This window comes from Rhagoletis zephyria, unplaced genomic scaffold (assembly GCF_001687245.7).
Source record: "Rhagoletis zephyria isolate East Lansing unplaced genomic scaffold, Rhagoletis_zephyria_1.1 Rzeph_scaffold_00968, whole genome shotgun sequence".
Lineage (NCBI taxonomy): Eukaryota > Metazoa > Arthropoda > Insecta > Diptera > Tephritidae > Rhagoletis > Rhagoletis zephyria.
Genome location: NW_016158052.1, coordinates 1 through 25,748, shown reverse-complemented (window position 1 = coordinate 25,748; position 25,748 = coordinate 1). Strand labels below are relative to the sequence as shown.

The following is a 25,748-nucleotide window of genomic DNA, read 5'->3' as shown; positions in this document are numbered from 1 at the left end:
CTTTAACTTCTTCAGTTGAATTGTATAATAGTTCTTTTGGCTTATATTTGGTAACTGAATGAATTGAGTTATTGTATTTGTGGGTTGCTAACAGAATCAATTCAACTACGTCAGTAGCATCTCCCTTTATGCATCTTGCAATTTCGGCCAGAGTAGAATGAAAGCGTTCCACTTGGCCATTACTTCGACTGTGAAGTGCTGGAACAGTAAACATAGAAATATTGAATTGATTTTGTAGAAGACTCTGGACAGTTTTTGATGTGAAAGCTCCTTCATTATCCGTGATAATCTGTTTAGTGTCGTAAAATTGCGAGATAATTTTCTCCTATTACTTTTTACATAGACCATTTCACCTGGTTTAAATTCTCTTGGTTTTGTTTCTCTATTATGGTAACTTAAGTCCTTTTCCTGTTTCATTTTTAAACGATTCCTAATTTCTTCTTTAACTTCTTCAGTTGAATTGTATAATAGTTCTTTTGGCTTATATTTGGTAACTGAATGAATTGAGTTATTGTATTTGTGGGTTGCTAACAGAATCAATTCAACTACGTCAGTAGCATCTCCCTTTATGCATCTTGCAATTTCGGCCAGAGTAGAATGAAAGCGTTCCACTTGGCCATTACTTCGACTGTGAAGTGCTGGAACAGTAAACATAGAAATATTGAATTGATTTTGTAGAAGACTCTGGACAGTTTTTGATGTGAAAGCTCCTTCATTATCCGTGATAATCTGTTTAGTGTCGTAAAATTGCGAGATAATTTCAATAAGTGGATTTTTTACGTCTATTGTATTGCGAGACGCAATATTCTTTACCACAGCGAATTTTGAAAATTTATCTATGCATGTAATAAAATATTTCCCTCCTGTGTAATATATATCTATGTGAAGAATCTCTACTGGTGCTTTAGGGATAAGCGTTACTCCTATAGGATGCAGTATCGGTCTGCGTTTGTATTTATTTTCCCTGCAAATTTTGCAATTTTCGGCAAATGTTTTAACCATTTTTTTCATGTCTGGGAAATAATACTCGGCCAATATTTGTTTACAATTTTCATTGCTTTCCCTATGTGCTCTATTGTTCTCGTTGGCAATTATTTCTAACTGGTCATTTTTATTGAAAGTATCCTGCACGAGTTTGCTAGTGTACCTCATTTTTACTCCTGGAAATGCGTTTACCAGATCGTTTTGAATCATTCCTAAAGTTTCTAAACTGCAATGAATGCCATTCATAACTGCCGCGTTTAATGTGTCTTTCAAAGTGCATATCAAATTTGGGATGGATGAAAACTGCACCATGTGTCTGATTTGTTTTTGAAATAATGCTTTCATTTGCTTACGATCCGAGTTAAGTGAATGTTGAATGAAGATTTGGTTCTTAAAGCAGTTTATAGGATTTGGTACAGAGGGAATAATATTTGTGGATGACTGTTCGCTATGAACAGTAGTTGCGTGTATATGTTGACGTGACAGCGCGTCAGCAACTTTGTTTTCTAATCCTGGCTTATAATAGAATTTCGGAGAATATTCTTCAATAAAACTCCTCCATCTTTTAAGTTTTGTATTTGGGTTTTTTTCGGACATCTCGAAAATTAACGGCTGATGGTCCGTATAAATATGAATATTCGGAGCCCCATATAAATAGTTTCTTAGGCTTTGCAAAGCCCAAACTATTGCTAGCATTTCTCGCTCATTTGTTGCATAGTTTTGTTCGGTTTTACTTAAAGTTCGTGAAACCATCGTTATTGGCCGTCCCTTTTGCGATAAAACGGCTCCGATTGCATCAGCAGATGCATCCGTTGTTAACTCAAAGGGTTTCCTAAAATCGGGATATAAAAGTAACACGTCTTCTGAGGCTAATATAGATTTAATTCTATTAAATGCACCTATCGCTTCAGCGTTTAGCTGAAGTTTTATATACTTAGACTTTCTGGCTGATACGTGCCCGTTTTCGCCACTAAGATATCTTGTTAGAGGTTTGGCAATTGCCGCATAACCTTTTACAAATCTCCTGTAATACCCCGCCAGTCCTAGAAAAGACCTCAGGCTACGAAGAGATTTTGGTATTTCATAGTTAACTATATCTTTAATTTTGTTAGGACATGTCTTAATTCCATCACTGGATACCCTAAAGCCTAGAAATTCTACTTCGGTGTGAAAAAATTTTGACTTTTCAGGTGCTACTCGCATATTTGCTTGCAAGAGTTTTGTCAGTATTCTCTTTACATCTGTTGTATGCTCTTCTGTTGACTTGGAAAAGATTATTACGTCATCTATGTACACATGACAACACTTTCCTATTTCCTCTCGCAGCACGTCATCTATCGCTCTTTGAAATATGCTTGGTCCATTTTTCAGGCCAAACGGCAATCTTCGAAACTCATACTTGCCGTTATTGACTGAAAATGCAGTCTTTTCCCTGTCAGATTCTTCTAACAATATTTGGTGAAATCCTGCTTTCAAGTCAACTGTAGTATAATATTTGGCTTGCCCCAAGTTAGATAAGATCATCGAAATGTCAGGTATTGGGTAACGATCGGCCACCGTTTTTTCATTCAACTTTCGATAATCAAAAACTAATCTGTATTTCTAAAAAATATAGAAAAAAGGTTTTTTTTCTTAACAGCGGTCGTCCCTCGGCAGGCAATGGCAAACCTCCGAGTGTATTTCTGCCATGAAAAACAGCTTCTCATAAAAATACGCCGTTCGGAGTCGGCGTAAAACTGTAGGTCCCTCCGCTTTGTGTGACAACTTCAAGGCGCACGCCACAAATCGGAGCTCGGCCAAACACTAACATATGTGTAAGCGCCAATCTATTATTATTATTATTAATCTGTATTTCAGAGCCTCATCCTTCTTTTCACTCTTCTTTGAAACCACCAATACTGGAGCATTATAGGGAGATCGCGACGGCTGAATTATACCGTCTCTCAATAATTTTTTAATTTCTTCATTGACAAATGGTACAGCGGCCATATTATATGGCCGTGGCTTTGAGTATACCGGCCCTTTATCAAGAGTCCGTATAGTAGCTTTAATGTTTGTGTTAAAGGTAAGTTTCTGATCGGGCTGTGCAAATACTTGCATTACTTCTCTAATCATATCCTCAAACTTACTCTTGATTCTTGTAGGGACGCATTCTAGATTTATATCGATATTATTCACCTGTTCACATTCATAAAGTTCTATCGGTTCAGTACCTTCTTTAAATATTAGAAGAGACTGTCTTGTATCGATAGTTGATTCTATTTGCGTGAGAAAGTCATACCCTATAATAGCATCAAAAGTTTTTAATGCTGGGAGTATGAAAAAATCAGAAATCTTACCAAATAATTGTATTTTACATTTTTCTGTGATTTTGTTAAATCCATTTACAGTTCTAGCTAAGAACGCGTTATCTGTTTTTTTGATATTTTTTAAGTCGGAACGTTTTTTTATGTAATTTTTTGCAGTGCCAGTATCAAGAAGTATATTTAACGTTTCACCGTTGTTTAGTTTCTTCCTGACATATGGCAATGCCGAATTTACCCTAAAAAATTAATCTCATCAGCATATTCAGGATTGTCGGATGGATCTTCGTGTTGTTGCTGCACCACATTTATGCGTTGTACTTTTGCGGGTGACTGCCTGTCTGATTCCCGCTGCCTCTTTGTTGTGTAACTAGGAGACTTCGCTAATTGTGTCCTGTTGGACGGGACCTGTGTTTGTGGTGCAGAATTGAAGCGGTATTTAGAAGAAGTTGAATCTATGTCCATAGGAGTTGGTTTGTTATGTTCACCACTATTTGGAACATACTTTTCACGCATATCTTTTCTATATTGCGGATTTGTGCGCACTTGAACCGTTCTAGCTTTTTCCTGTTCTGCATCAAAAACTCTAGCGAATTCATACCTTTTCTGATTCGCCTCCAACTCCTGTGCCTTAGCTAAAGCTGAAGGCAAGTCCTCGCAACCTACCGAAAACAGAATATCACACCACGGTTTTCTTAAACCAGAAATAAATACGCGCAATGCATCCTTGCGGTATTTTTCGGCTAAGGCGTTTACTAGCGGGTCATTTCCCGAAAACTCCATGGTGACTTTGCTTATTATCAGCGTCAGACTCTTTTCCAGTTCATCATAAAACTCAGAAATAGTCTTGCGCCCCTGCCGCAAAACACTCATTTGGTTTTCTAATATATGCAGTGGTCTTTTGTCAGCGTAGGTATGGTCTAGACGTGCAATAATTGCATAAAAGTTTAATACTGTATTAAATGATGCAAGCACCAAATTCGCTGACCCTACTATTTTATTCCGCATGATAGCTATCGCCTGAAAATGGCGTTCAGTCCCTTCGTATCGCCTAAATAAGCTTATTGCCGTGTGAGCGGCTTAACGCCATGAAACATATTTAGCCTGTTCACCAGAAAAGTCAGGCAGCGATTTGATAATGTCCTATGATATTGGACACACTCCGTCTGGGTTATTCACCTCAATAGGTTGGTAGGCAACGATTTTGGGGGCCTTTAGTTGCAATGTATATACTAGTCCCGTCAACTCGTCTACTTTTTCCCTTAACGCACTATTTGCCTGTTCATGCGATTGCATCATTGATGCCATCCTACTCATTACGGCCGTGCATGCCGTTTCTACAGCCATTTGTACTGTTGCTGCGATTTGTTCAGTCATTTTGTTAACAACTGTTTTTTTCACTTTTCACTACACCACTAGGATACCTTAAATCCAAAAAAAAAGTTGATATAACTCACTTAACTTATACTGCAATTTTAATTGTAGAAGCAGTTTTTACTTGTTCACAATGTTTTCTTAAATATAATGCATTGACTTAGACTAAAATGAAATACATTGAATAAATTACTGCCCTCTGCCGCTTGCTTCCAAAATTATCCCGTGAGTATTTCCTGAATCACCGGCTGCTCCTTATACCCTTTTCTCTATAAGGATTTTATGTCCTGTGGGTATTTGTGGATTTCCCGTGTGGGCGCCAGATATTTTTGGTTTTCAAATCAAGACTGGCTTTATTTGAATATTCATATTCTCATCTACCTATGCTACCTCTTAATTCTATTTCTAATTTTCTAATTTCTTAAAGCGAAATTGTTGACGCTGCATTTGTATTCACATTTAGTCACGTACATGCATTCGTTCCCACGTTTGTACATTTGCTGCTGCTGCTATTGTTGCTGGTGTCAAGTGGCACATTCCACTACATATGTTAACTTGTATGCTATGCACTTATGTTGGCTTTAAATTTTATCGTTTTCGCAGCTCCCTATGTTTGTCTTCATCTTAAGCAGGGATCACTCGATTTGTACATTTTGGCAGGTACAGAGTGGTGTTGTTCGGAAATGCTTTTATGGAGCTGAACTGAAATTTCTAAACAACACCACTCTTTCACTGTCAAAATGTACAAATCTGTACAAATGCACAAATCGTGTGATCTTCACTTAACAGCTGTTTACAACGATTTTTACAACCCTTTTCACAACTTGCAATGTTGTATGTCCAGACCACCAATTATACTATAAATGTAGCAAAACTATCAACCTAGTCTAGATATGAACCTCGTTGTAGGCATCATATCAAGGAGATACAGAAGAAGTTAAATATAGCGCCTAAATATATGCACTATTTACATACGCTACAGCGGAAATGGACACCACGCCATTTCTTTAAATGAAATTAACTGCTGCTATATGTATGTATGTACATATGTATGTTTATACTAAACGTGAGCAAACAACATTTTACTTGCATAGTCTTCTGTTCTCTTTCACTGCAAGTTTAATTATTTTAATATCTATTGCAAAATTTTGTACAGACAAGACTAAAAAGTAGAAAATATTATTTCTTAGTCCCATAGAATTTGTATAGATAACTTTTGATTTTGAAATTTTAGCAGAAGTCATTACAAACTATTTATGAGATTGAAAATGAAAAGCGTGGGGTGCATGTAATAGACCTGAATTGATATGAAGGGTAATATATGTATGTATGAATGTGGATATACAGTGACGAGCAAAACTGTAACATGGAGTAACACTTTTTATTTCAGCTGTCGCTATATTTCCAAGTTCTAACGACATTCATACTGTTGTTGTATATTTTTATTGGTACATCTTTGCTTCCTCTGTCATAACGATTTGAAGTCAATTCATCAACATTAACAAAACCAGCAGACAAAAATGTAAATTAAGGCAAATGTTACAGTTTTGCACTCATATATTTTTAATAACTTTTTGACAATTTTCACAAAAAAAAAGAATTATTAACACAATGTTCAGTATGCTTTTGCTTTATTTAGTTCCTGGTTGCAATTTGGCATACCTAATGTGTATGTCTGCAAAAATTCTGGAGGTATAGCCTCCCATATATCCTTGGTGTGCTTTCACAGCTCATGTACTCCATTGGACGGACTTGGATACTTAGTAAGATGCGCTTTTAGTTGATTTCGCAAATTCTCGATGAGGTTCATGTCCTCGGATTGTGGAGGTCATTTCAAATTAGCAAATTTCTGCTTTTGTTCCAGTCTTTGCGAACATGTGCAGTGTGTTTTGGTTGCTTTTTCAGCAGAAACTCTAATTTTTTCGACTACATCTTGCAAATTTTGTTAAAATATGAACAGATACTGTTCCTTACGCATAATGCGTACAAACGGATCAACAACATTTTTGAAATACAACCCCAAACTATTATTGACCGACCACTGTGATTCACAGTTTGCCTTACATGATGCGCTTAGGCTTAATTTGGGCCTTTGATCCAATACCATGCCCGGCCATCTGATTGAAAGCTATTAATTTAGTCTTGTCAGACCAAATAACCCTCAATTAAATCTTAAAAATGTGTTTTTTATTGCATTCTGTAAGGCCTAACATATCCCAATAGGCAACGGTCCGGTTTTCGTGCGATGCAGCAAAACGCTGCCACACTCGCACATGTATTTTGATCAAATTTGCTTTTTTCTTCTTTTATGATCCATTGTGCTCAATTTGGCAATTTTTCGCCTCACTATCTACTGATTTGCATTCAATTTTAATACCTTAAGCGCTTCTGTAGTAGTGCCTGCAGCGCTACTTGCTACTTAGTTCACAAGATATCGGACTGTAATATATTTTGACAGACTTCCTTTGTCCTTAGTAACACTTTAGGCTATATTTTTTCTCAGTCTTAACATTTTCATGTGGCAAATTCCACAATTTTTTGCCACTTTCCCTGCGGTCCCGCCTTTTCGCAGTAAATCTATTATTTACATTTATGTTTCCTGATTAACCATATAATTTACTGGTAACCACTTCTTAAATAAATTACAATACAGGAAAAAGCCATCTGACTTCCAACTAATGAAAAGATAACTGTAAAATGCAAAACTGAGAGTGAGTGCAAAAGTGCAACAGCTGCCTTAATTTACATTTTTGCCTGCTGGTTTTATTATTGCTGTTGGATTGACTTCAAATCTTTGTGAGATAGGGAGTAGGGGTGTACCAATAAGAATATACAACAAAAGTATGAAAGTCGTTAGAACTATGAAAGATAACGGTGGCTGAAATAAAAAGTGTTTAATCATGTTACAGTTTTGCTCGTCACTGTATGAATAACGACCACTTAAAATCGATCTCAAATTTGTACTTTCTCTGTAGAAATTTTTGGTCTATGTTATGTAGTTTGACTATTGTCAATTAAATCTAATGATTTGTATTGCATGCGCTCCATGTTTTTCGTTTTCAATTTCATAAATGGTTTATAATGACTTTTGCTAAAATTTCAACGTCAACAACGGGCCCTTAGCTTAGATGAAAATTCGTCAGTTTAAGATAGACTTTACATATAAAGAACTTTTCTATTTAAAGCAACAAAATAAAATCTTTATAAGAGCTGTTTTCATTATAAAGGTTTGCTCAAGCAGCAGCACGTGTTAAATAGAAATGAAGGTTCGTTATACTGGCATGTATACATAGCAGCAAGTTCATGCCAACAGCGATGTCGTATGCATAAAATTTCTACTGGGTACATACAAATGTATGCATATACAAGAGTAAACATGCCATACGGAGGTATACCGCTGCTGCTTGAGCAAGCCTTTATAATGAAAACAGCTCCTAAGTATAAAGCTTTTATTTTGTTGCTTTAAATAGAAAAGTTCTTTAAATCTATATATTACCTTGTTTATACCGACACATAAAGCGCTGTGACTCAGTTCGGTGTGATTCAAAGCAGATGCATAAACAAATTTTCAATACGCGTTGAAATCGAAAAGTGTATTGACTCGAATTTGTTTTCAAATCGGTTTTTATTTCTCACATCGGTTAGAAAACCCGTATAAACAAATAATTCATTTAACATGAAATCAAAATTTGTCTGTTTTTTTCTTTATATAGCCCGTTTTTAATTGTGATTATTATTATAATAAATTTGTATTACTGTTGGCTTCCATTTCGGTCCACCACGCAAATTTATTATTAAATAAATGTCGAATAAAACTAACGGAGTTTTTTACTTTTGAATACGGTTTTATTGAGTTCGCTATAAAGACTGTGGAATAAACATTAGAAAGAAATATGTTTAGAATCAAATCGGTTTTTTGTTAATGCGGGTTTTGCGTAGGTATAAACAAGGTATATCTCAGGGATGTGCCAAATGGTCTTCATAAATAGTGCCGAAAACAAGATGAAAGTGCCACAAAATTAAATTTGTTTAAGGCGTTATAAGAACAATATATTTTTAAATACACTGAAGTAATAGTACCAGGTTGACCGAGCTTTGCCCGGAGTGCATATACTTTTTAAAGCTTTCAAGATTTGGATAGCTTTAAAAAAATATTTTGGAAAAAAAGAAAAATTTGAATTTCGATATCTATTAAGTAAATTTCTTACTCCAAAATTTAGGTGGCAACCCTATTCTGAAATAGCTGGAATTAATAGTACATATCTTGAGCGTATACGTACATACTGTGTATACATAAAAAATGCCGATTGAAATTAACAAAATAAAAATTTGTATTACATATGTTGAAGGGTGGCAACCCTAATGGAAAATATTTTCTGACCAAAGTTCTCAACAATACCTTTCATTTGATATCCATATTGCGATGCTTTAGATAAATTGTGTAGAATCGAAAATAGTTGGCAGCCTTACACTATTATCTAAGGGATAACATTTTGTATATAGGGGAAGGATCGTTTAAGAACCTGCTCTTGATACCCGTGAACAGTAATATTTTACCTTTTTTTCTAAAAAAAAAGTTAAATAAATATGCGATTCAAAATAGGTGGTAACCTATTCCATTTAATACCCATATTATGATGTTTTAGTTAATTTGTAACTAAATTTGAATAGGTGGCAACCTTACACGAGTCTTCTCGGAGATAGTGCCTATTCAGATAACCTTAAAATCCAAAACTTTATTTGTGTACAAAATTTCATCAAAATCGTTAGAGTCGTTTCCGAGAACCTCGCTGTTGCTCGTTAAATGTAATAAGATAATAATTATTTATTAGCTAAATTATTACAGTAAATCACTTTTATAAAGGATTCCTTAGACATATACATAAATTCATAGTAAAATTACCCTGAATTCCAATTACGGAGGGGAAATAGTCCGAAATATGGGTATATGAAATTTTTACACACATATACATATGTACATATGGACCTATATCCGAAATAATGGCAGTGAGACATTTTGACCAGTTTCGCCTATTCTGTTCATTGATTATTTTTCGAATGATTTTTTATAAAAGTCTAATTCATAATTTAATAAACACAATACATATATCGCCACTACACACGAATAAAGGCGCGCTAGTGTTTTGACCGCGAAAAAAGACTCGTAAAAAAATGTTTACGAAAAAAGACGCTTAAGGAAAACTTCGGCGAAGAAAGACGCTTAAACACAGATTTATACCTGGCCAAGGACTGCCACTTCAGCATCATTCGTTAAATACTCTTTGGGGAATTTACATACTGTTACACCCGCAAACTTAGTCGACCGCGAAAATAAGTTTACGGGTCTTTCTTCGCCGTCAAATATTTTAACGCGTCTTTCTTCGCCGTCAACTATGTTATGAGTCGCCCCTTATTCGTGTCTTGTGACGATACGTATGTACCTACCCAAATGGCATTTCAAACTTTGTACAAAAATTATAAAAATTCAGCAGGTTTTCGCAACAACCAACTTTGAATTCAGAACTTTTTTGAAGATTCCAAGTTTTAAATTTCATGCATTTTTTCCATATAAATGTATTCGAAAATTTTTTAATGGATGAAAATGTATGACAACGTCAGAAAAAAAAAAATATCAAAAATTATCGGGATATTGCAGAAACTTGCACTTTTATTTAATGGACTATAAAACTGAAAACTTAGAATCTTTCTAAAAATTCTGAATTAAAAGCTTGCTTTTGCGAAAAATTACTTTTCGGTCTGCGTATTAACAATAGAATTCAGCGGTTTGTAAATATTTCTCACTCATTTTAATTTTTTAGCTCTTTTAATTTTCACTTTTTGTATTTTTTTAATCTATAATGTGGTATGTGGATTTTGGTTATATAATGGCCTTTTATTTTAAATTTCTGTATTTTATGATAGTGCCAAAACATGACGAATCGTGCCAAAAGTGCCTCTGAGATTGAAAGTGCCAAAAATGGCACTATTGTGCCTACTTTTCCATCACTGATCTATCTTATGTCCGGTTCCTCAATGTCTGGTTAACACTAATCTGCGGTTAAACATCGTTATCGACGTCTTCGACTCCATGCATACAACAGGGAGTCGGTAACGTCGATAACTACGTTTAACCGGAGTTTAGTGTTAACCAGACGTTGANCACTTATTCAAAACCATTTCTCTTGATACCCATATTGGGATAATTCGTTTATATTAATAAATAATTTGAATTTGATTTTCGTATATATGGCAACCCTTTAAAAGACTAAAACCATACTGCACATCTGCAGGTCAAGCCCTTTCATGTGACACCTCATTTTTAAAAATCGAACGAACGATACAGATTTTATGACGTGGTGTTAAATATTTTACGCAACCCTCTGCGGCAGAGAAATTTTGAATTCGATTTTCTAACATGTGGCAACTCCTTTCATGGAACTAAAGCTACGTTGCACACCCGAAGGACAAGGCCTTTCATGTGACAGGTCATTTTTAAAAATCGAACGAACGATACAGAGTTTATGGCTTGGTGTTAAATATTTAACGCAACCATCTCCGAACTCGATTAAGAAGTTTCACGTCAAAAAAGGAAAATATCTTTAAAAAGGCAAAAAAGGCAACATCAAATGTGTATATATGGAATCAGGGAAAGCTAAATCGCGGACATTCTTAATCGAATATACTCTATCTCTTTAGCAGAAAAAAAGGCAATTTCCATAAAATCCGTTCCCTGCTTATCACCATCATACATCATTATCGACGATTTCTTCGTCATGCATATAACATGTGAGCGATAAAGCAGTTGTTGTATTCAACCGGAGATTCTACTTCCGATTTTTGTTAATCAGACATTAAACAACGGGCCCTAAGCCTTTTGACCATTTCGGTATGTTAATTATAGACAATTATTTTCCGTTTACCTTTAACATACCATGGCACATGACTATGCAGCATTATCCACATCGCCTTAACAGTATTCAGAAGAAACACAATTTTAATGCTAAATGAGAAGAACTGAAAAGAATGACAGCTTTTTTGGCACTTTTATTTTTCTATTTGGCACTGTTTTATCCTCAATATGGCACTTCATAGCTAAGTATAGTACTAACTGAAATTTTTTCGCCTGCGTGATAGTAGAAGTACCTATCGTCGTTTAAAGTGCAAAACCGCGTATCAGCAAAATGCAAAACCACGTATGTGGGGTTGCATAAATTATTTTTTAGAGAGTAAAAACACTCATATTTCAAAATGGTTCCCCTTTTTTATAAAGAAATCGCATATCTGGATAGTATATTTCAGGACGAATGGATAAGGATTGAGCCAAGAGCTTGTGTGAGCAAATCCAATTTTTGGCAGCCAATGTCAGTTACGCGGTTTTGTACTTTAAACGACGCTATGTATGTATGTACACTTTTAAGATGCATGCATATGAAATATGTGTGGCTTTTATTGTATCTCCGTATTTCCATAACTTCCTGTGTGAGGAAACCAAATAATGTAATTCTTAACAGAAGTGCTTAAAACTTAACAGTTTGGCAATTTAAACACGGTTGATGTTGATTTCCAGTGTATCTCTTACTAGCGCCTGCAACTATACTTATTACCAGGGAACGGATTTTATGGAAATTGCCTTTTTTTCTGCTAAAGAGATAGAGTATATTCGATTAAGAATGTCCACGATTTAGCTTTCCCTGATTCCATATATACACATGGATGCAAACGATGCATCGATATTTTTGAAGCAACGATAATATCGGTTCAAAATTCGATGTTTGCCATCGATGTTTACAATTTCCTAAAATCGCTAAATTGACGATACATCGATGCCAGTTTCAGCGATGTTTTAACATCGACTATAGTGTGATTTAGACTTTAATTCAACTTACCCATTATGCTCCTAAAATTTTTTGACTGGCCATGAGTTTTATTACTTATTCTTTTGGGGAAAATTCAGAAATTCCGTATGTACTCTTATCTTTCGATATCAAAAATGCTTACAAGAGCATTAAAAAAGGACCGGGTTCCCGTTGAAATGTCAACGAAATTGGGGCTTGGAACTTTAGGTAAATAAATACAGGGAAAGACATCCATATGTAAGTATTTTTCTAACTGAATTACAGAGAGTATGAATTGAAAAGTATTAAATTTCCCTTTCAATGTGACTACAACTAACTAAATGATCAAAACATGTTCATAAACAAGTTAAATCGCATGCAATTGTTGTTGGAAAATTGAACCAGTTAAATCATTTAACTCGTTTGAAAACCAGTTCAGCGCAGAGTTGTATCAGAAAGCTTTCTGCTCCGGCCAATCAGAAAGACCCAAAAGCTTTCATTTGACACGACAACGTTGAAAAAATTTATATTCTAAAAAATATTAAAAAGTAAAAATTATCTAAAAATATCAAAATTGTTGGCATGTCTGCCCGCCAAAAAAGAGGCAAATACGGTAATTAGTTATTTCCCATGAGGTCTCATCGTACGCAGAGATAAATAGTGCATACGAACTAAACATTTTGAGGTTTGTAAGTAATCCGTATGCGTTAATATCATGAAGCAGACATTCGCACAAAACAAATTGAAACACAAAAACTTGATTTTGAATTTTTTTTTTTTTAATTTTTTTTGGTAATCAAACAAACGTCAAAGTAAACTCCAAATGTTCAATGTTCAATGTGGACGATTGTGTTTTCCAAAAAGCTCTTTCATTTAACAAGTTAAATGGGGCCAATTTGAACGCAATATAACTTGTAATATAAACATTCCTAAAATAAATGTATTTTTTGATTGTTCTTCGTATTTTCTGTCTTTTTGGTGCTTTTTTTTGCTTTTTTTTGAAATACCTAGTGCCTTTTCCTGCCTTTTTCGCTATATTGTTTTGCCTTTTTTTGCCTTTTTTGCAATAGCTAGTGCCCTTTCCTGCCTTTTTCGCTATTTTATTTTGCCTTTTCCAGCCTATTTCGTTATTTTGTTTTGCCTTTTTTATAGTTTTTATGTCCTAAAAATCCGTTCCCTGCTTATTACTTACTACCGCCGGCAGCTTTAACAATTTTATAGTGGTTTAACGTTCTTTGGCAAATTACGCTCTGTTAGCCATACATTGTACTATGTTTTGACCGCCTTTGTATCAAGGCCCCTGGACCATATAGGGAATTCATTTATATTTTAAATTGCATTGTCATCGTGATTGGAACTATGCTGAAAATTTTATGTCTCCACCTTGTCGGGATGTTAGTTTAAAATCGATTGGAAATTTCCGCGGGATGACCAAGTTAAATAAAAGTTGTAATAAAAGTAAAAGAATCAACATTGAACTACGTCAAAATGAAAATAAGGGAGCACGAATTTCGATGTGAAGCAAAACTTTCTGGGAAGACCTGTAATTATTGTACCATACCATGATCGTACAGTACACTCGTTCAGTAGTTGCAGAGGAAATAACAAACGAAATGCATCGTGGAAAGAAAGAGATACACAAACTAAGCACAAAACAAATGGCTGGAAGAAAAAAAAAAATGGAAAATCATTAAAAAAAAAAAAAAAATCATTTTTCACTTAAAAGTATAAACAGAACCAAATCGCTGTGCGAATTTCCTTGGTCGGAGCGATGCCGCTGGGTGATGTTCGCCGCAACACTTCGCCCAGTTAAACAGAATAGATACGAAATTCGCATCAATTTAATGACAAAAAACAAAAAAATATAACAAGTAATTTTTAAGCAAAAAACAAAACCGACCTCAATTCTCATAAAAATATATTGTATATATATATATTTCATGATCCAATGATCGGATCTGAACCAGATTAGTATGGGACCACCTCTGAGATACTACCTTTCCGATGCAAGAAGAATTATCGAAATTACCCTTTTTTGGAAGTCGGTTAAAAATACAAAAGCGAAAAGATGAAACACCAAATTTAGCCATTCTGATTCTTGCTGATAATTATCTGCTAGAAACAAAGCTACTTTTCCACTGAGAGCTGATTTTATGACGGCAGCAGCGGCAAAATTAAAAATAAATCTATTGCCGAATTTCGTCAGACGAGCTTCGTCGTCGCTTTGGTTGTGAGCAGTCTCATATACTGCAGTGTGTTTTAATTCTGGCAGCGAACTTTCTTCCGACGAATTTCTCTGAGCGATTTGATTGTGTTTATACTTTAATTCAAATGTTTGCATATGGGTATTTCCAATCTCGTATGACAAAATATTAAAAAAAAAAAAATTAAAAAGTAAAAATTTTAAAAAGGTTTTTCTAGATTTGCATCATGGTACAAGTATTATTTATGGGAATTATCTTCCCAGAGAACGCATATTCCGATCTGCCTTATTTGAAAAATATCATCGTTGCCCATACTAAAAGGTTTGCTGTAAGGGAAAAGGGATATTTCCATACCCCATATACCATACATACAGAAACATATATTTACGTATTTTTTTAAACAAACATGTCTGCAGAACCATTATTTCCCGGAATCCTGTACAGATGTGCTGCCGAAAAGATCATCCTAATCATAAAGATCTTTGTGTACAGCTTAACCACATACCTAACGCTCGTATCTATACTTTCTCTCGCAGTATAATTTTTTTTTGGATTCCAAAACGGTTTTTTCCAAAATACTGCATTTATACTTTTTTGATGTCTAAATTTTTTAATACACAGTGTTCGCGGAAACACGTTTTTACAAATTCTTATTTATGCATACATATGTATATACTATTATATTTTATATATAGGGACACGGCATCTTGACCAGTTTTGATTATTTTCCTTTCGGTTGTTTAATGTTTAATAATTTTTTATTAAAGTTTAGTTAATTATATAATACTTAACTCCATATAAATCCACATTACAAACTTTGTATTAAAATTAAACAACTGCCACAACAAAAAACCTTGCATTCATGATATTTAGCAAAATTGCAAGTGTAGTTTTGGAGCTTATTAAGGTGCAAGTTCCAATAGGCTAAGAATTCGCGGTGATTTTTGGTTATTTTTTTTGCAGACGGTGTTATTATTTTTTTTCTTAAAAAAGAAATTGTCGAACATAGTAACTTTGTATGGAAGAAAATTCTTGACGAAATTAACAAAAAAAAAAAATAGAAAGTCAACGGCATTTTGTAGACACTTCAAACTAGAATATGCTTATTTTTTGAATTCTAATTTTTGTTTAAAGTGAGAAACTTGGATTTACATGGCTTTTTTAGACATATCATTTTGTCTCGGGGTGGTATTATGTGTACCGTATATTTTTCTTTGCTTCCTTTATGCTTAAGTGCACATTTAAGATACCTACCCCAAAATGCGCATCGGCGGCATTATTTTGAACATTTATTAGGAAACTGCTCCCGATGGATGCATTCAATATACCTGCACATAAGCAATACCTGCCTAAAAAATCGTGTAACTATTATCAATTATCAATGAAAGTATTACGTTTACCTGCACTGGCTCTGCACTTACCCTAATTTTACAAGCTTTTATTTATTTTGCCCATCTCGCAGAACAACGAAAACGGCTATCATTTTATGTAGTTATAGAGATAATTAGATACCATTCGGAAAAATTTCGCTTGCAGTAATTTCTACGTGGTAAGTGCTCCTCCATTATTTGGCTTCATAGAGATTCGGATACCTTCCTCATTGAAGTAGTAAAGAAAATTCTCCTAAGTGCTTTTTTTCGGTTAAGCTAAGCAAAATATACTGTGCCATACCAGGAATTACTTGATTTTATTGGAAAACTGTTTCTGTAGTGTACTGTAAAAAATGCTTCTAGTTTTAAATGGAGATACTGCGAAAAGGGATTTTCACGTAGTAATATACTGTTTTTGGTCTGAAAAAAGATACGCGCGTTAAAGCATAAACAGACGGCAGCGTTGATCCGCATCCACTCGGGAAATAACTGCCGTTGATCCGGATTAAGTCCGAGTTAATCCGGATCGACGCTGTCGTCTGTTTAAGCTTTTACACATAAATATCACAAAGATGCGTCCATCCGTGTGTAAAAATTACAATTATCTATATTTCTGTTGCTCCTAAGCCTTAAGGTCAGGTAAAAAGGCTGTATTATTAAATTTTAATAATGGGATTTTAGTTTATAATCACAAACAACAAATGTGCTGTAATCAAGGCATATCAAACAGGTATTAGCATTAGAGGAAAAGCAACATTTGCGTGTATTTTTGCTTCTAGTATCGAAAGTGTGAAACTCTGTTCTGATTTTTTCTTCTTAATCAAAGCAAATTGGAAAAAATAAAAATAGTAAATTTGTTTGCTCCTCGAAGCATTGATCCATCCTTTGCAAGGCCCAGGTTGTGCTGCTGAGTTGGGCGAATGTTCAAAAAGCTGCTTTCCGTAAATTGATTTGTATGGAAACAGGTTTCACATGCAAATAGATTTTAACAATTTGAATTTTTGTGAGAAGAAATTAAAAATATAGCTGCTCTACAAGAATGATAGAATACAAGATTGCGCCGATCAGAGAGGATTTTTGAGAATAACTTTTGTGTGACGTCACACTGTTGCAATTGCGAGAGAGGAATGCCAAAACGTGAGCAAGAATGGAAGAAAAAATGTTGCAAGGAAAGCATAAACAAGTTGCACAAGTGTGACGTCATGCAAACAACGATTCTGTCAAATTCGTTAAGAGAGGAATAGCGGTCCGAGATCGGCGCAACCTTAGTATTCTCTCAATCGTGGCTGCTCTACTGATACTACCTGTTCAATGTGCCTTGGCTGTAATGTTTATTTTGTTCATTTATGTATCTCGTAAATCGACGAAAAGGTAAAAATCGTAGAAAATCAATCAGTACATACTATTAGGGCAACAAGGTAATTGACTGGGTTTTTTATGCCCTTTCAAACTACTTTAAATATCTATAGTTCTCTTCGGTTATTTATTTCAGACCTATGTGTCAGGAGGTGCCGGTTATGTTCTCAGCAAGGAAGCACTTCGTCGAGCAGTTATTTTGGGTTTCACAAACTTAACGCTGTGTCCACCTGCTAACTACGCACTACCTGAAGACTATAGCATGAGTATTTGCCTGCAGAATGTGGGTGCAATGCCTTTGAATTCACGTTTTATTTTGCCCAACGAAACCAAGCAAAAAATGTTTCCCCTGCGCTTGTATGATTTTATGAATGCCAATGAAACTCTGGTAAATGCGGATTGGATAGAGCGGCTAACGCCATACGCAGTTGAATGGGTACGGATTTTTGTAGCATAAACTACATATTTGTGTATTTAGAGTGATTTAATTTAAAATGTTTTAACTCTTTACTTTCAGGGCTTAGATTGCTGTTCAAATTATTCCATCTCATTCCATTACACTCATCCCGCCGAAATGTATGTGTTCGAGTTTCTTATTTATCATCTACGCGTAGCTGGAATGTTGCAGTCCCATGCTGTCTTACCCCAAAAAATGGAGTATGAGGAAGTTTTAAGTATATTTACAAGTAATAGAAACGAGTCTTCTAACGGGATGCTGCTCAAATGGGTGGATGTATCTTGATAGTTTTGTAAATATTGCTATTTTGTACTATGAATACTGCATTTTCCATAAAATAATAATAAATTACATTTAGTGCGGTTTTCTCAGGTAGGTTTTAAAATCTAGCTGCCCTTCAAACTCAGAACAGAAATTGTGTTTAAAAGGCAGATAGGTTTTTAAACTTACTAGCGAAAATGGTCCTTTATATTTAAAAAGTGATCATGTGAACATTACGTTAGCATTATTAATTGGTTTAAATAATGTTTTTACTGCCTTTTTAAACAATTACTTATCATAAAGATGCAACATGATGTGATAATTTTATTTGAATGTCTACCTTTTACAGAATTCGGATTAGCTAGCTCAATGGGCCTCATGTATAAAAAGTGAGCTTAAGCTCCGACTCGATTTTTAGTACAAATTCTTGAGCTTGAGCTCACCCCATCAGTGCAAAAATTGAGTCTGAGCTTAAGCTAACTTTTTATGCATGAGGACCAATATTTTCCTTGTAAACATTTAAATGAAGACCCTCATTTGGTAAAAAAAACATATCGTCGATGTTTTTGCGTAACCGCCCATTGACCAGTTGCAAAACCGCCTAAATCGTCGTTGTGGCAAAAATGAGATTTGGTAACCCTGAAATCCAATCATCGATATTAATGCGTCAAAATCGTTATTAAAGCAACAGCTTTGTAAAATAATAACTAGAGAAAATACCGCCTACCAAGCAGGGTTCGGATTTGCCTCATTTTAGCCCCTCGCTCGCTCGTTAGTTTGCTCTGAGCTAGCGCAACTCACGAGCAACAAGCGAGGCTGTTTGCAAACGAGCACTCGTTAAGTACGAGCGCACGCGCTGAGCAGCCAGCGAGCGAGTAAGCAAACGAGGACAGCGCAAGAGTAGAGTGGCAAGCAAACGAGGGCCTCATTAGCTCTGCCCTCGCGACGACGTCGTTGCGAGCGAGGCACTCATTTGCAGCAGCAGACGAGCGAGGCGAGTAAACGAGCGAGGCAAATGAGGCAAGCAGATTAGACAGGCAAACGCGTTGTTTGGTCGGCAAAAATGTATGGGATAAAAATTGCAGCAACTAAGAATTTCGAGTAAAGGATTGTATGCACGCATGCAGATATGTATATACATACATATGTATATACACATATGTTTGTATATATTCTCATGCACAGAAGAATAGATTCGTGCTATTTGGACCAGTTTTATCTACTAGGTAGGCACATATGTGCATACATATCTATGTAGGTATAATGTTTTTAATGTTCAATAATTTCTTATAAAATTTCAACTTATACACTTAGGTCTCTTTTTATGCGGTTCTTTTTTATGCGGATTTGAATTTATGCGGTTTTTCAAACACTTTTCGCTGTAGCGATTTTGCTTTTTTGAGAGCTTTTATTACTTTTTTTCAATATGTAAGGGGCAATGCTTCTGATAAATAATTTGTCTTTGTATTCTTACATACAAGTAATTACTAAGTAATTTGACTAAGTAACTATGTTACATATGTATAAATGAGAATATAATATTTATAAAAATCATTATTTTGTCTTTCATTTCATAAATGAGTAGGACATCAGCATTTTCAAATGAATATTCCTGGTTAGGCCCCATACATATATATGTATGTAGGATAATACAAACTACTATTTGATAATTAAGGCTGGTCCACATAGAACTTTCGCGTTGACTTTGTAGTTGGCGTTGGTTTGACAGAACGCAAGTTAAAAGTATGCGTTCTACAATGAAGCTTGGCAGAGACTACTTTGGCCACTAAATTAACATATTAACGAGAGATAAATTAATATTTCATATCAATAATTGCATGAAAAATTATATTTCTTGCCTTCATTTGATTAAAAGGAAAAAACATTTCATTTAATTTTATTTATTTGCAACAGCTGGCGACCGACGCAGCGATCTTTCTGCTTTGTGTTGGCCTTAGCGTTGCCAAATTTTGGATATGTGGACGGCTGCTTTGAAATTCGACGCCAACGCAACGCCAAAGTTGTATGCGAACCGGTCTCTATTCTTTGTTTACGCAAATTTTCCCATGTCTACATATCCATATATACATGCATACATATGTACACATGTCCTTGAACAACAGGCCACAAATAAATTTTTTCACCAAGGACTATATTTCATTCAGGTATACAGCATAACTGCTACAAGTAGAAAACTATTTTGGGGGTGTTAGCAAGTGCTTACTTGTTTTTTGTTTCTGCGGCACAAACGATTATAATATCTTCGTTACTTACTTTTCTCTGTAAAGACAAAATACATGCATATGTACATACATATATAAATGCATATATACATAAATACGTACATACAAACATATATAAATATGCATGTTATGTGTGTACACATGTATGAATATAACTCTAAAAAATAATTCATTCCATAATCTATGCTTATGTATGTAATCAATTTTATTTGTTGTTTTAAATGCTGCCCTAATATAATACTTCACATATATATATGCATATGTACATACAATTATTAACATACTTTCGTACATAATCTATTGACATACATTCCCACATTTTTATGCACAAAAATGCATGTGTTGTATAGTACACTCGGAGCGCTCGCTCGTCGCTCACTCGTCTTTCCTAGCAGAGTGAGTATGCAGACAGCTACTCGCCTCGCACTGCGAGCGAGGGAACTCACAACAGCCTCGCTCGTTTAATAGGAGCGCGAGCAAACAAGCAGCGCTCGCTCGTTTGGCGAGCGAGCCAAACTTCTTGTGCCTCGCCTCATTGCTGCTACGAGTACGAGCTGCGAGCGCCTCGTTGTATGCGAGGCATTGAGTAGGAGTTTGCTCGCTCGCTCGCTCGAACTCCGAGTTTTTTCCCACCCTGGGCATGATACTTAATGTTATTCACATTAACAAAATAATTTTTTGTGGCGCCTTTAGAGTTGCAATTGTCAAAATAAACCTATTTAAATTTATAATAAGATGGAAAATACTAGTTTTCTAAAAAAATTGCATCCGGAAATAACAAATTAATCAGCTGTTCATAAAACTAGCAACTTCTTGCTGGTTTTGCGTTTTCGTACTTTCTTGCATATTTCACTCATTGGGAGTAAATATTGGCTTACTCTCCGAAATTTGGTTACTGGCAAGTTACTTGATATTTTTTGCTGGAAAATACGAAAACTCAACTTTTATCTGAGTGCTCTTTATCTCCTGAAAGATTCAACCCAGCTATAAAATAGGGATTGTTGATATTATCCCGATACGACATTATTTGCGATATATGTAATGCAATAAATTAAAATTTTGGTAAACTGCTGGCTATTCCTCGATAATTTTATTAACTGTGAATGTCTTTTTCAGTTACTTTTGTTAGTCTTATAAACAGTCAGTTACTTAAAAAAAGGTAAAATAATTATGTCTCTCAATATTTTCTCTTAGTTTGTACTTGAATTTAGGCTTAGGTATGCTTAGCGTTCACAGAGGTATTGTAGAAAAAACAAAAATGAAATCATTACTAAAACAATTTATAATAATAAAGAAGTAACTTTTTAGCAAAAAACCAAACCGACTTCAATTCTCATGTAAAACTTTAAGATTACCGTTAGTTTTTTCATGATTTGATAATCGGATCTAAACAAATTACAATGGGACCACCTCCTTTAAAAAATAATTATCGAAATCGGTTATGCGGTAACATATATACTTAAAAAAATATTTCGGCGAATAGATGACCTCCTCGTTTTTTGGAGTCGGTTAAAAATAATGAGAAAATTACGATTTTTGTGTAAAGACGAAGTCGCATTTTAAAATTTGCGTGCAATTAAGGTACCTAACAAATTTGTGTTAACCAGCGCTGCCGAAAGCGTCTCTTTACCATAAAAAAATCGTAATTTCGGCCAAAATACCGTCAAATTTTTGTTTATTGTATTTTTTAACAAAATAAAAAATACAAAAGAATTACATACAATGAGTCGTATGCATAAAAACTAAGCAATTGCTTTTTCTTAAAATTGCGTACCTTTAACTTAAATTTATTTGACAAAATTTAGTAAAAGGTCTGAAATTTTAAGAAAAAGCATTTGCTTAGATTTTATGCATACGGCCCAACAAATATGACCACCCATTACAAAACCAAATGGAACCCACATTGCACATAGATTAATAATAGTGGATTTGCAATTGTTAACGGCAATTTAAAATTACAATTTAAAACACAACTGCTTTTAAATAGTTGAACTCCACTGGTTTGAAGTTATTAAAGATTTTGATCTAGTTTTAAAGAAGGGGTGTTCACACCGAGCTTGGTACTCGGTATTCGGTAATTTTTCCCAATGTATTTAGTTTGTATAAATTATTTCATTATTGGAGTACCGGTTAGTAAATTATCGTGAAGGAAGATTGATTTTCTGGTAGTTAGTAAACAGCAATCAGCTGTTCGATATTTATGCTATTTTAAATCCGCCCGCTGCCGAAAAGTATAACGCATATGAGCAAGTAAAATTCCTTAAATTTTCTGTTACAATTTTTTTTTTTCTTTTTAGGAAAAAACCTACGAATCCGCTGTTAATAAACATAGTTTACCAAACTAACAAAAGAAAACTGAACAGGACGTTCACAGTTGATACAATTACCGAGGGTCAACCAGCAATTTACCAAAACTACCAAAATGGATGTGAATACCCTTAGTGTAACATTAGCATTTACTAACTAATAGATAAGTTTGACTGAACTAATTCCCTCTCCTACTTTTCTGTCTCTTTCAAACCAGTGACAGCATTGTAAATTAACTACATATTTCGTTACAATTCTAGAACAAATTTTATATAACTAAAAGCACGGCTTTAGAACAAAACTAGATAAATTTATGGTTGTAGTTTGGATTACGTTTTCCTGAAACAAATTTTTTACATACATACATTTGTAATTTAGTGGAAAAACTAAAATAAACAAGTAATAGCAGCGCTATCTTCGGCTATGCCGAAGGCTTCATACCTTTCATGAACATCTGCAAATTTTACTTTGACAGATTACTGCTTTTGAATACATCTGCATACATCGATAGAGGAGTTACATACTTATATAAAAAATCGCATCTAAACAATCAGAGGTATGGAAGATATACTTTATATGGCACCAATCTAAGTGATTTTCACTGCTATGTGATCGGTATGTAAACCGGTAACACAATTTATTGGGTTTAGTTTCCTACATAAAGGAGATATATGGCAAAAACTGGTATCTGAACAATCAGTGCTATAGGAGATAAAGCTTATACAGCATAGATTTTGACGATTTTCTCAGTAGACTTTGTATTATTATTTATAAAATATCTTACGAAATTTATCGGTTTTAGCTGTTCAAATAAAGGAGTTTTACAGTAAAATCCCATATCTGAACAATCAGATGTATGGAAGATATATGTTGTAGTCATCCGATCCTTGTTATTTTCACTGTAAGTATTCTGTTAATAATGAGTGAAAATGGTGCGAAATTTCATGTTCCTAGCTGCATAAATGGAGGAGTTATGATAAAAGACCTCATATCTGAACAATCAGTTGTATGGGGGCTGCAGGTTATAGTGACCCGATCTTTGTTATTTTCACTGTAAGTCTTCTGTTGATAATGAGTGAAAACAGCGCGAAATTTCATGGTCCTAGCTACATAAATGGATGAATTATAACGAAAAATCTTATATCTGAACAATCAGTTGTATGGGAGCTATAGGTTATAGTGACCCGATCTTTGTAATTTTCACTGTAAGTATTCTGTTGATAATGGGTGCAAGTATTGCAAAATTTCATGTTCGTAGCTGCATAAATGGAGAAGTTATAATGAAAAATCTCATATCTGAACAATCAGTTGTATGGGAGCTATATGTTATAGTGGTCCGATTCTTCCGGTTCCGACAAATGATTAATACATTATAAAAATACACCCACCTACCAAATTTGATCCGGATATCTCGAAAACTGAGAGACTAGATTGCATACAAACAGACAGACAGACGAACAGACGGACAGACGGACAGACGGACATGGCTAAATCAACTCAGCTCGACGTTCTGATCATATAAGTATACATTTTAATGGGTCTATCTCTTTTTGTTCTGGTACTTACAAACATCGGACCAAAGTTATAATACCATTTCATGCTCATGAAATGTATAAAAATCGCCATTTCGGGGCAAAAATCGTTATTACGGGGGAAAATCGTCAAATCGTCATTGAGCTAAAAAACGTCAAAATGACGACGAAATCGTCAATTCGGCAACGCTGGTTTTAACTCTTCAATAAGTTCATAATAAACTTTATGCAATATAAATTTTTTTTGTAGGGCTCGGTACAACTCATTTGTTACAAAAAAAAATGCGTGTGTAACACCGTACACATGATAGAAGTGAAACTTCTTAAAAAAGGTTTGAGTACCAGGTACCTACTCACGAAATTGGATGAGTAAACATANTAAGTTTTAAGCAAAAAACAGAACCGACTTCAATTTTCATATACAAATTTAGAAGTACCGTTAATTTCTTAATAATAACAATTTCTTAATAGTAATAATCTATTTAGTATGGGAAATCGGTTAATGTGGTCCAAAATTATGCGGTAACATACATAAAATATATTCCGATGAATTGATAACCTCCTCCTTTTTTTGAAGTCGGTTAAAAAGAGAAAAATTAATGAGGTAAATTATTATAAATTTTTGATAGCAATATTTTAACATTTCTAATAAAATACCCATAAAAAATCTCAGCTGTAAAGATATTAAATTGGCTCTACTTTTCAAGAAACTTAGGTTTAAAAGTGCCGAAAACGCGTTTTTGGATATTTTCTAGCTTCTGTAAAACAATAAATTGATGCAACATATCTGTCTGTGTCGGAGGATATGAAAGCTTAAACACTGCCCTTTAATACTCAAAATCAAAAAATTATGGTCCGAACTCTGAAAGCAATTGGAAACATTTTTTTTTGATACGAGTACGCACGATTTTTTTTAACTCTTGTTTTACCTGTTTTTGATCACATGTGTTAAATGAATCTGAGGCACTGAAAATTTCTAAAGAGGCTGAGATTCAAGCTCAAACCTTCATAAGAGAACATAACACAGGACAAAGAAATGTATGTTGACTAAAATATTACAGCCGATCTTTATAAGATTTGTTTCATAGAGCCCGANAAGAGAACATAACACAGGACAAAGAAATGTATGTTGACTAAAATATTACAGCCGATCTTTATAAGATTTGTTTCATAGAGCCCGAATCTGTTCTTGAAAATTTTTAATTGGCTATCTCAGTATATCCAGTAAAAAAACTGTGGTGAAGTCCTTTAGGGGGATAAAGTTTCCAGAGGTGAAATTTTAGGTAGCACACAATTTCTTACACGCATGGTTGCTTTTCAGCACTCATGAAAGAAACTTAAGAAATATTTGAAGAAAAAGTTCATATAGTACATTAATTTTGGAAAGAAATACCATATAATGTATGTACTCTGGTTAATAATATCAAAAAATGTATTAGAACCACCGTTTAACGTTATATTTGATACAAATTAATATTGCTGCCCCGAACGCTCTGCTCCTTGCCACTGAATAATAGATTTA

At 34.5% G+C, this 25,748-nt stretch overlaps 1 protein-coding gene and 1 long non-coding RNA gene across 2 annotated transcripts in view; one reads left to right on the top strand and one right to left on the bottom strand.

The window, feature by feature from the left end:
• The window catches only part of LOC108362243 (glycoprotein-N-acetylgalactosamine 3-beta-galactosyltransferase 1-like), a 66,932-nt gene extending 48,600 nt beyond the window's left edge, over positions 1–18,332 (top strand). The window contains exons 4-5 of the mRNA XM_017615144.1: positions 17,563–17,862; positions 17,944–18,332. Coding sequence (XP_017470633.1) covers positions 17,563–17,862; positions 17,944–18,168 — 525 coding nt within the window. The 3' untranslated portion in view covers positions 18,169–18,332. The remainder of the gene's footprint in view (positions 1–17,562; positions 17,863–17,943) is intronic.
• Positions 1–23,229, bottom strand: part of LOC108362244 (uncharacterized) — a 24,453-nt gene extending 1,224 nt beyond the window's left edge. Inside the window, exons 1-2 of the long non-coding RNA XR_001847442.1 lie at positions 23,219–23,229; positions 9,448–9,451 (exon numbers count right to left, since the gene is read on the bottom strand). This is a non-coding gene — a long non-coding RNA (uncharacterized LOC108362244). The remainder of the gene's footprint in view (positions 1–9,447; positions 9,452–23,218) is intronic.
• Between the last annotated feature and the right edge of the window lie 2,519 nt (positions 23,230–25,748).